This window comes from Erythrolamprus reginae, chromosome 10 (assembly GCF_031021105.1).
Source record: "Erythrolamprus reginae isolate rEryReg1 chromosome 10, rEryReg1.hap1, whole genome shotgun sequence".
Lineage (NCBI taxonomy): Eukaryota > Metazoa > Chordata > Lepidosauria > Squamata > Dipsadidae > Erythrolamprus > Erythrolamprus reginae.
Genome location: NC_091959.1, coordinates 6,647,668 through 6,659,737, shown reverse-complemented (window position 1 = coordinate 6,659,737; position 12,070 = coordinate 6,647,668). Strand labels below are relative to the sequence as shown.

Sequence of the window (12,070 nt, the reverse complement as noted above, 5' to 3'; positions counted from 1 at the left end):
GCCTTATCTGTGGGGGCCCCCGGAGATTCGCACTTCCCCCACTGTCCTCAACTTTCACAAGAATCTTAAAAGTCGCTTATGCCGTCAGGCTTGGAGCCATTAGATCTCAGCCCCCTGGCCGACAAATGTTTGTACGGCTGTTGTTTGAATGGGTATGAGTGATTTTTAACACGGCTGGGGATTTTAGATGGTTTAGTTTTAAATTTAATTGGATTTAGCCATTGTATTTGTTGTTTTTATATGCTGTAAGTAGTCCTCGGAGGGGGGTGGCATATAAATCAATCAAACAAACAAACAAATAAGTCATTTGATGTGGCTTTGACCAACACCTGGGCCTTAGATCCCTTACTAACCAGGTTTTGTTTCTCTGTTGCTATTCGTTCCAGGTGGTAAGCTCAACCAACGGCGAGTTGAACCCTGAAGAGACCGCAGGAGCCCCTTCCAACGTACAAATTGCAGCCCGTGCTGAGGTGGAAGTAGTAGAGGAAGCTAAGTATGTTTGTTGTCAAGCAAGGTTTCCCCCTGCATCATCTACATGTAAAATATGTTGGTGTGTTTCCAGGCTTTGATGCGCCCGTGCCCATAACGTGTGGTCAGGTCCTTTTCCCCCCCCCCTCCCATTTTCCTTCTTGCATGGATAAACCATGGCATTGCTGGGTGTAGCTTCTTTTCCCTTGGGCTGTCCGGGTCATGCTACTTCTGACCCGATGCATGTGCTGCAGGTTTGACCGAAGGGCTCCAGAAGAATTGTGCAACTGGCATGCGTAAACCGATTCCCCAGGAGTTAAGGCTTGTAGCTTTTGGTCCTTATTGCCACACGCACTTAGAACAACTTCAATTTCTTTGGGATAGTGTAGTCCAGCGATAGGTGGGGATGGAGAAGGATGGGTCTACACCGGGGTCGGCGAAGGTGGCTCTTCTATGACATGTGGACTTCAACTCCCAGGATTCCTGAGCTAGGAAGATTGGCTCAGGGATTCTGGGAGTTGAAGTCCACAAGTCATAGAAGAGCCAACTTTGCCTACCCCGGTGTAGTCTGCCATTCAGAGACACATCATTCTCCATCCCCATTCTTCTGAAAACCTAAGGTCCGTTGCGTTTTAACTCCTCTTTGAAAAGATACTTTTTCTCTTCAGTAGGAAACTCCTTCTGGCTCACATAAGTCCTGAGTTATTTTTGCCCGCAGTGGGGATTTATTTTGCTTTTGTTAGAAGCCGAGGGCATTATTTTCATCTCCATCATCCAATGCCACTGCGCACGATTTATTATCACTGCAGGAATCATGATAAGGGGCCTCCTTCCTCCATTTCTTTTTCTCCACAAGGGAGGTGACACATTCTTTTATTTACAACAAGGAGAAATTTCCTCAAAGATTTAGTGTGGGTACAGCACTGCTGTTTGTCTTTTGCCTGACTCTTGTGTTGAGACGCTGGACAGCCTTTCAGCAATCATAACAATAGTTCTGTAAGTTTTACCCCAGAGGTGATCCTCGGCTGGCTAGGCTAAAGGTGAACTTCAAATGTTATTTCCAGAAAAGCAGGTTGTCTTGTGCATAAAATTTAATTATGCCTCAGGTACTCAAGGTCCAGCTAAGAGAAGAAGCCATCGCCCTAAAAAAAATCTTTTAAGAAACAATTTATCACCTTGCAATCATTTCCACCTTCTCCCTTAAGGGAAAAAAAAAACCCCTGCATAATATCTCTGAGCTGAGAAGAAGGAGAATTTTAATGTTTTTTTAAAAAATAAGCACAAATACCTTTGTGACAAAATGTGGCCTTTGGCTAGCTTTTCCAGTTAATAACTTTGTCACACAGCAAGTGGTCAGTGGCTTTCTGTGGTGGAAAGGCTGGAGATGGGAAGGAGAGAGTAGGTTAATTTTTAAAAATTAACTTTATACAAAGTACTGGGAAGAGTCTTCAGCCGTTTAGCAACTGGGTCCCCCCCCCCCTTTGCAGGAAACGTTACAGAAATGAATTAAACTTCAGCCCTTAAAAATGTGTTTGGGCAAAGATATACCATCTTCTTTGTTGTAAGGCCAGTCAAGGTGAAGGAATGGGCTCACTACGTACTTTTCTTCTTTTAGTTCTCATCCTCTCTGGAAGTTGACTTGGAGCAATTCCCACTTAGTTCACAGAATCTTTTTATTCCCTAGCAATTGCATGTGATAGACTTTGTCCTTGGAAACATTTATGCCCTGCTTCAGTTTCACGAGAGTAGGTTTCCTCTAAGATGGAAGAAATTAGGGTTTGTCTGATCTGGATTGCAAAACAATTAAGAAAAAAAAGTGAGTTTTCTATTATCACCGTGGTCATTTGGATATTTGCAGCTCAGAACTAAAAACACTAATAGAAGTGCAAGTTAGGGAAATGTTCATGTCCACTGGAAATCACAGTTGTTCTCTGCACAGTTGTTTGTGGCACTCTGCCCTCTCTGGACCACGGACATGATACTTCCAAGGTTTGCCCTCCGTTATCTCAGGCCATGATTCTTTCCAAGGTGTTTCTCAGTCAACCATCCCTGGAATTAGCCCAGAATCCAACTTCATCGTTCATTTTTTCCAGGTCACCATCTTCTTTAAAACCATTTGTTGACAGCTTTTTCAGAAGTCGCTTCTTTATTCTTAGTGATTGGGTCTTATGTCATTATCTATCAAGGCATTAAGGTGTTTGCACCTGGACCTTCCTAGGAAGTCTCTTGAGGGTTGTCTTTCCCAAGAGTAGTTTCCAGCCTAGCAGTTCGAAAACGTTCCCACTCCCATCTGCCAAGGCCTCACGGAACCCATTTATCCTACTTATGATCCTGTTGGGCTATTGCAGAAACCCCCACCAGGGCCTTCCTCTTCCTCAGCAATCACAGGAGGGTCAGGTAGAACTAGAGTTGAGGAAGTAGGTGGACCTGGTTGAAGGACCCTCAGATCCGCAATGCACGTTTGCATGTTACTGCCGTGACTTGCTTCCCACCTTTTACTCTGAGCTAATGTTTCCTTCTTTCCTTTCTGTGTTTTTATTTTGTCTTTCTCTCTTTTCCTTCTTTCTCCTCTCACTGTCTGTTGTAGCTGCCTGAAAATGCTCAACTTGTGGTGAGTCACTCTCTCTGGTTCACGTGCAAGTGGGAGTGAATCAGACTGGGCTGTGCTTGGCCAAAGCAAAGAGAAATGAGTCGAGTGGGCAGAGAGTTAAGAACGGCCTCCGTTAGGGCACCAGGGCAAGGCAGGGAGGTTGGTGCCCGGATTGGAACCTTAGTGGTTCCCCTCTTTTTTTATCCCAAGGGACTGTGGCGGGAGTTTTTGGAAAGCCTGGGGGCATCTCGGTTTGTCCCACAAAGTTGTTGAACAATCCAGGTTTTCTTTAAGCAGCTCATTTGTCAGAGATGTACTTTTTCATTGGTTAAAAAGAGTGTGTGTTCTTAGCAGTTTTGCAATGGTTTCTATAGTTTTGTGAAATATTTGGGCATTTCCAATGCTAGGGATCTGTAATGTGAGAATAGAGTAGTCCTGCTTTTCTCCTTATCTGTTGTCTAAAGTGGATCCCCAAATCTGGATCGACATAATCAGGTTTCTCTTAACCCCCCCCCCCCCCGATTAAATCAGTTTTTAACTGCACCAGGTTTTAGCTGGTAAAAAGTACATAGCATACATTTCTTTTGGAGGGTGGACTTCTGAAAGAGGGTTTCTAATTAGGTTTTGATTCCAACGATAATTCCCAGTACAGTGGTACCTCGACATACGAGTTTAATTCGTTCCAGACCCGAGCTTGTAAGTCGATCAACTCGCATCTTGAACGAATGCATTTAGACTTTGTTTTTCGGGCCGAGATAACCGGAAGCAAGGAGATTCTTGCGCCACCTAGTGGGAGCTCGGCTCGTATCCCGAATTTGAGTTCGGGTGTCGAACAGAAATTTCGCTCGCATCGCAGCTCGTAACTTGGAATACTCGCATGTGGAGCAGCTCGTATCTAGAGGTACTACTGTAGTTCTAAACTGCACAGTGCTGGAATATATTGATTTTTCAAAGCTTTACCTTCTTGGGGCTCCTGCATTGGGGGCATTCTGTCTCGGGAATTTGTGGGCTGGCAGGGGACGGTGGCAGCAGCAATAGCACTTGCTTATTTTGCCACATGAAGAATTTTAGAGTTTTGGATGTGGTGATGGAGAAAAGAGGCTGATTATGGGGAGTTTTGAACCCCAAACCGAACACGGCTTGTAAAGTTTCCGTCACCATAACCAGCTGTTTTGGCTGAGTTTTCCAAACCTGCCCAGAAGCTGAGAGGGAAAGAGTGAGAGGGAAGGAGAGAGAGAGGAAGAGAGAGAAACAGATAGAAAAAAGAGAGGAAGGAAAAAAGAAAAAGAATGGGAGTAAGGAAGAGAGAAAGAAAATCAAAATCTAGTTTGAAACTAGCTCAACTATTTAAGTGGCATTTTGATATTGATAGAGTTGCCCTATTATGAGCTCACTGTTTTAGACACACAGTACAGTATTTTATTTTGAAATTCTTTGAGGCAAAACAGGGTGGGTTTTTTGTTTGTTTGTTTGTTTGTTTATTTATTTATTATTTCTGTGCCGCCCAGTCCCGAAGGGACTGCCGCTCAGACACTATACTTTTCCGACCACCCCCCCCCAAAAATTAGAGGGAACACTGCTCTGGTTTGGTTGAGAATTTGGCACTTTAAAGGAATTTCTTTGGCCACCAGTGATCTCTGTGGCAGCGATCCCTAATCTTTTTGGCACCAGGAACCAGAGTTTCATGGAAGATAATTTTTACACAGATGGGGGGACAGGGAGAGAGGAGGACGCAACCTAGATCCCTCGCATACAGGGTCATGATCCTGTGAGGATCTTAATGCCTGATGATCTGAAGTGGAGCCCAGATGGTGATACTAGCGTTGTGGAGTGACTGTAAATATAGATGGAGCTTCTCTCACTCACCTGCTGCTCACCTCCAGCTCCGAGTTCTGGTTCCTAATAATTCACGGTAGCAATCCTTGGACCAGGGGATTGGAGATCCCTGCTGTATGGGGCTCCTGCGATTTCTCTGTTTTTTCCCCCTTCACATGAAGCATCAAATGCAACTGCTGATAGACCCTTGACCTTGGAGTTACAGTAGTACCCCTAGATACGAGCATAATTGGTTCCATAAGGGAGCTTGTATCTCGAGGCAACTCGTATTCTGGAACAAATAACTTTTTTCCCCTTGGAGATAACCAAAAGCAAGGATTCTAACCAAAAGCAAGGATTCTTGCGCCACCTAGTGGACGCTCGGCTCGTATCCCGAATTTCAGCTCGGGAGTAGAACAGAAATGTCTCTCCCCTCCTAGCTCGTATCTGGAAATACTCGCATGTAGAGCGACTCGTATCTAGAGGTACTACTGTATTTCCGAGCTGTGACGGTGGCGCAGTGGTGAGAACGCAGTACTGCAGGCTACTTCTGCTGCCTGCCCGGCTGCCTGCAATTTGGCAGTTCGAATCTCACCGGGCTGAAGGTTGACTCAGCCTTCCACCCTTCCGAGGTGGGTAAAGTGAGGACCCAGATTGTTGGGGGCAATAGGCTTGACTGTACACCGCTTATAGTGTAAAGCGGTGTATATAAGTCTTTTTAAGTGCCATTGCGATTTCTCAGGTAATTCTGTAAACCCCCTGCTTTTGTGCCACAGATCCTCGTCTTTATCAAGCTGTGGATATAGCTTACCCCAGACAAAAGCCACAAGTAGACACACGGACTCTTCTTCAGCGAAAATAAACGGCACATAACCCATTGACTAACCACATTTTCTGTTTTTCGTACACTCGCTCAATTTTGCTCTGCCAAAGAAATGCTTTCCCTGTTTTTTTTAGATTGTAAGCCCTACGGGGCATGGACCTATCAGACATGTTCTTTGTGATATGCTTGGTTGGTGCTACAGAAAAATAAAATAAAAGACAGTTTTTCAGAAGGCCACGCCTACCGTTCACCTGTTATATGCAGTTGAGAGTGGTTTCTTGGTATTATTACAGCCTCCGTTCAGATTTCCTTTGCCATCTTTGCATGGAAAAAAAATAAATATTGAGTCATAAAGGCCAAAGAGTGCCGTGTAATGCCAGGAAGCAGTCAGGGTTATTATGGGGATGGATGCTATATTACATACGTTTTATTCATTTATTAAGTTTATATTGCCACTCATCTCACTTAGGTGACCCCGGGTGGTGTTCTTTAAAAGAACCCAATAAACAGTCTAAAACACAATTTTAAAACATCTTTTAAAAAATATTAAAACAGTTAAAACTTGTATAAATAATAATAATAACATAAATAAATAATATAATATAATATTGTTTTTATTATTGTTGTGAGCCGCCCCGAGTCTTCAGAGAGGGGCAGCATACAAATCTAATAAATTAATTAATTAAATTAAATAAGACTGGAAAAATAGTTCTACCCACACTTACAGGTTCCCTGCTTTCCTGGGATTTCCAAGCCTGTTATTTTATTTATTAAATTTATTTGCAGCCCATTTCAACCAGGGGTGGGTTATAACTTTCCTAGCTGCTGCTTCGCTTCCTCCTGGGGAGTTAAAACCTGGAAGAAAATTCCTCCCCCCCAAAATAATCGGGGGGAAAAATCTGATTTTTTTTAAAAAAAATGACGGTGCTCACAGACCGGCATCAACTGATCTGGTTCCATGACATCATCGTGATGTCACCAGCGATTTTTTACCGGTTCAGGCAAAGCGATCCGAACTGGGAAGAACCCACCTCTGATCTCAACCACAAGATTACTCTGAGTGGCCTATAGAACCAAGCTTTTCTCTGTGTCTCCTCCTGAGATACTGTTTAGCACTTGAGAAAAATAGTTTAGAAGGATGGTTTGGAATGGCCAAAGTTCCGAGGGACCCATGAAGACCAAAGTAATGGAATCCGTTACTTTTAAATATAACACTCCGCAGTCTGCATTGGTTGCCGATCAGTTTCCGGTCACAATTCAAAGTGTTGGTCATCACCTATAAAGCCCTTCATGGCACCGGAACAGGGTATCTACGAGACCGCCTTGTGCCGCACGAATCCCAGCAACCAGTTAGGTCCCACAGAGTTGGCCTTCTCCGTGTCCCGTCAACTAAACAATGTTGCTTGGCGGGGCCCAGGGGAAAAGCTTTCTCTGTGGCGGCCCCGACCCTCTGGAACCAACTCCCCCCAGAGATTAGAATTGCCCCCCCCCCTCCTTGCCTTTCGTAAGCTCCTTAAAACCCACCTCTGTCGTCAGGCATGGGGAAATTGAGACATTCTTTCCCCCTAAGCCTTCATAATTTATGCATGGTATGTTTGTTATATGGATGTTTAGTTTTATAATAAGGGCATTTTAGTTGCTTTTAGTATTGGATTTGCATGATGTTTTTTATTACTGTTGTTAGCCGCCCCGAGTCTACAGAGAGGGGCGGCATACAAATCCAATAAATAATAATAATAAATAATAATAATAACATGTCTCCAACAGACGAGGGGATTTTATTTTGATTTTTCTCAAATATGGCAACTTTTAAGACGTGGACTTTGACTCCCAGAATTCTGGAACTGCAAGTCTACCCATCTTAAAGCCTGCTAGCTATTATTCCAAAACCATGGTGTTTAACTTTACCGACATTGAGTAGCAGTGGCTCTCGTTGTTCGAGGCAATGCTTTATTAGCACTTCTTGGGGATATCAAAACGTGACCTATTTGTTCTACTAATGAGCAACCCTCATCAGTCAAATCTGGATCTTTACTCTGGTGTTTTAACTTGCTGGGATATTTGGAGAGCATCAGGTTGGAGAAAGAGGCTGAAACAGTCAAACACACCTAGACTGCTATGTGTATTTGACATTCAGGAGTTGTGGATGTGGTCATTTCATCTCGCCCTTCGTTCTCCTCTGCTTAAGACCGGGGTTAAATAATGTTTGTAAAGAATACCTAAAACTGACGCTCTGTCCAATAATCCACAAACCTTACAAATCTATATAGGTAAAACTATCTCTAGATATTTTCAGAATACCAAGGAACTTCCCTGAAAGGCTTTCAAAGCTCCCCACCCCTCCCTTGCGAAGGTGGAACCAAATCTGGGTAAAGAATCGTACAGCATCATAATTAGGCAGGCCCAGGTGAAAAGGTCAGGTATCTTGGGCAAGGCCTTCACCCATCAGTCTTGATGGGCAGGCACACAGAAGCAAAGACCATCGTTCTGGTGCCATTTAGCACCAAGGCCAAAAATGAAGTGCGTGCCAAAGACAAACGATGGGCCAATAAATATATATATATTTATATATATTTATAAGTGTAACATATTTTGCTGATAATGAAAAAGAAGGGAGACTACTATAGAACTATTTCGGGCTTATTTGCCTTCATCAGGTAGCCGCACCCTTACTGGGATTTGAATGTGGGGCCTCTGCCTATATATATATATATATGAGAGACGGTCTTGGTATATTCGGGCTTCTTCCAAATATATATATATATATTTGTTTTCGTAGATTTTCACCGGTACAGGTATGACGGTCTTGGTATATTCGGGTTTCTTCCCATGTAGGATTTGGAAATTTCTGGCGACGTTTCGACGAGGTCCCACTCGTCATCTTCAGGCTGGTGTTTCTGTCCTTGTTCTCAGGCGAACACTTCCTACACGGGAAGAAACCCGAATATACCAAAACCGTCATATATATATATATATTTGTTTTCGTAAATTTTCACGGGTATATGTATGTAGATTGTTCTGAGTTCGGGTTTTGCCCTGTGTAATATTTTACATGCAAAATATTACACAGGGCAAAACCCGAACTCAGAACAATCTACACACACACACACACACACACACACACACACACACACACACACATATATATATGCTGAATTTGAAAATTAAGGGATAGATCTATTTCAGCCTTATTTTGGCCTCATCAGCTAGCCATACCCACTGGGACTTGAACCTGCAACCTTTGCCTTGTAAGGCAGAGAATTATCCTCTAGGCTACAGTATCCAATCCCTTCAGCTCTGCACCAGGGAAAGGTTACATATTTTTGTGTCGAATCACCCTGGTGTATTGAAGGAACATCGCAGCTCCTTATTTGCCTCTCGGCCCAACCCAGGGCCATTTCCAAGGCAGTTAATTTTATTGATAGCCGACAATTCTATCTGTATGTGTCACATGTTTTTTTGCTGAATTTGAAAATTAATATATTAATATAAATTAATATATATTATTAATATAATAATATAAAAAAACAATATATGCCCAGGATGATATTACCTGTTTTCAATTTGGCTGTCCATCATAACACATTTTTGCACAGTGTCACTGTTTAATTGGAAAGATTTGTTTCTTAACTTCACCCTTGCCACCATTCTTGAGAGTTTATTCATTTAGGGAAGGATTTTTTAACAAGCTTTTTTTTAAAAAAGAGGAAAGCCAGAACTTGGTGCCCACGTCCATAAATCAATAGCTTAATATTGTAGAACATTTGCTATTTTATGTACCACTCTAGAGAAGTACCTGTGGTTAATCCAGTGGTTTAGGTCAGAGGTAGGCAAAGTTGGCTCTTCTACGATTTTGTGGAACTCAACTCCCAGAATTCCAGAGCCACTCATGCTAGCTCAGGAATTCTGGGAGTTGAAGTCCACATGTCATAGAAGAGCCAACTTTGCCTGCCCTTGGTTTAGATTGCCCTTTCCTACGACCGTTTTGCCACAGGGTTCCCAAAAATACACTTGTTGTGTTCATGAGAAGCCATTCCTACTACGGTTGGTTTAGTACAGGTCCTTCTTTCCCAAACAACACCTCCTGGATGTATTGGGCCAACAGCCATGCTGTCTTTTGGTCATTGCAGCCCCAATGCCTCTGGATGTTGTTGAGTTGAGCAAAGACTAGCCTGAAATCGGGGGCGGGCTGCTAGCCAGGACGCTAAACTGGGCTTGCCGCGGCGGCTCATAAGTGCTTGCAGGGCCAGCGTGATTTTGCTTCCGCACCTGTGGAGGTAGCAAAATCGCGCACGGAGCTGCAGGTCGCCCAGGTTTCGGCATGCGCGGAAACAAAAAAAACCCTCGCCGAAACACAGGTGGCACTTGCAGCTCCGTGCGCGATTTTGCTACCTCCACAGGTGCGGAAGCAAAATCGCGCTGGCCCCAAAAGTACAGTAGTACCTCTAGATACGAGCTGCTCCACATGCAAGTATTTCAAGATACGAGCCAGGAGGGGAGAGACATTTCTGTTCAAGTTCCGAGCTCAAATTCGGGATACGAGCCGAGCGTCCACTAGGTGGTGCAAGAATCCTTGCTTTTGGTTATCTCGGAGGGGAAAAACAAAGTCTAAAGCCATTTGTTCCAGATACGAGTTCGCTCGAGATACAAGCTCCCTTCTGGAACGAATTATGCTCGTATCTAGGGGTACTACTGTATTCAGGAGCCGCGGCAACAAGCCCAATTTAGCATTCCAGCTGGCAGCCCGCCCCCGGCTGAAATAAAAATCTGGCGTGTGGGGGAATAGGTATGTTAGAGACTCTTGCCTGTGTGGTCCTTCCATGTGACTCTGTGTCTCTCCTTCATTTCATAGTGAATTCATTGCGTAGGTGAAGGCTTCCCAGTGTCCAGGCTTCTCATAAGAAACTGGATTGTCTCATTCTGTGAACCGTCCGGCTTGTGTTGTCGTCATTAAAGGAGGCCACCCGTGCAGAATAAGTCACCCTTAGTTTCCTGCATGCGCCTCTCAGGTTTTACCGATCATCTTCCTTCACTTTGGTTGTTCATTTTATCATTGATTAAAAAGAATACCTTGTCAAAACACTAGCTCTGTCCCCTTTCTCTTTCTTGTGAGGGTTTTTTTGTTTTTTGTTACTGGATCACATGCTCTACACATCTTCCATCTCAACCAACCCAGGGGTAGGCAAAGTTGCCTCTTCTATGTCTTGTGGACTTCAACTCCCAGAATTCCTGAGCCAACCATGCTAGCTCAAGAATTCTGGAAGTTGAAGTCCACGTGTCATAGAAGAGCCAACTTTGCCTACCCCTGAACCAACCGATCAGCTAATCAAGGACCTGAAGATGTTTATTTTAGACCCAAACTCAATCTGGAGTATTTCACTATAGTCTCATAACCTAAACAATCGGTCAAGGAACTGATTGTCTAGGAATTCTTTACTCAAGAAGCTGAATAGAAGCATTTTGCTAAACGATTAGCACATGAACTGAAAGAGTCGGGCATTGTTTGTTATTTTATTTATTTACTTATGAAATGTATATGCTGCTCATCTCACTGTCCAAATGGTGGGGTTGATCCATTCCAAGAGATGAAGGACTTTTTGTGAGATTTGAACTCTTTACCCAATTCTGGTGCCATCAATTCCCAAGGAAGACTTCCTCATATAGCAGGAATTGGTGTTATATTTGAGGAATGGGTGTAAAGAAAAATTAACATAGTTAATTGACACCAATTGACATTTTTCTAGCCTACTGTGGTTTCCATAATTTGGCTGGGTTTTATTTAGTGCATAGAAGTGTATAGTGGTAGTGATGCCAGGAAGCTGCTTTTTGCCAGGACACAGTATAGCCCAGCATTCAACTCCGTTAAATTACTAATTCAGTCATCCTCATTTAAGTATGATAAAATTCCCATCACTTGCAGGACATCAAACTGGGAAAATGTGCTGCGGAAGAAATCCAACTTAAGACCTGTGGGTTTCAACTCCCAGCGGGCTGGCTAGGGAATTCTGGGAGTTGAAGTCCAGAAGTCTTAAAGTTGCCAAGGCTGTAAATCCCTGCTGTAGAAGCAGTGATAGGCTCCTACGGGTACGGTCAGGTATGCAGAACCGGTAGAAAAATTTTGATATTTTTCCCCCCTCTTTTTTTCGCTTCTGGGCTCTGGGTATGTTTTTCCTGTCGCAGTAAATTATGTTGAATGTGTATAATTTTACAAGAGCTTTTGCATGCGTGTGTGTGCGTATACATACACTTTATAGAGTAGATAATGTATATTTTTGTGTGCCTATGTGTAATATATATGTACACATATGGCATATATGAATAAAATTAAATAGTATATTTTGGATGTTAGTAATAGTAAAGGAAATTGTATCTCT

The 12,070-nt window shown here is 43.2% G+C and overlaps 1 protein-coding gene across 12 annotated transcripts in view; it reads left to right on the top strand.

The window, feature by feature from the left end:
* Positions 1-12,070, top strand: part of CSNK1G1 (casein kinase 1 gamma 1) — a 43,338-nt gene that overhangs the window by 23,649 nt on the left and 7,619 nt on the right. For 6 of the 12 annotated variants that reach the window (XM_070762333.1, XM_070762326.1, XM_070762327.1 and 3 more), the window contains one exon: positions 387-493. In XM_070762333.1, coding sequence (XP_070618434.1) covers positions 387-493 — 107 coding nt within the window. Of the gene's footprint in view, positions 1-386; positions 494-5,649; positions 5,929-10,548; positions 10,779-12,070 lie in introns of those variants that run through there. The other 6 variants (XM_070762335.1, XM_070762336.1, XM_070762324.1 and 3 more) reach the window with 4 other exon arrangements.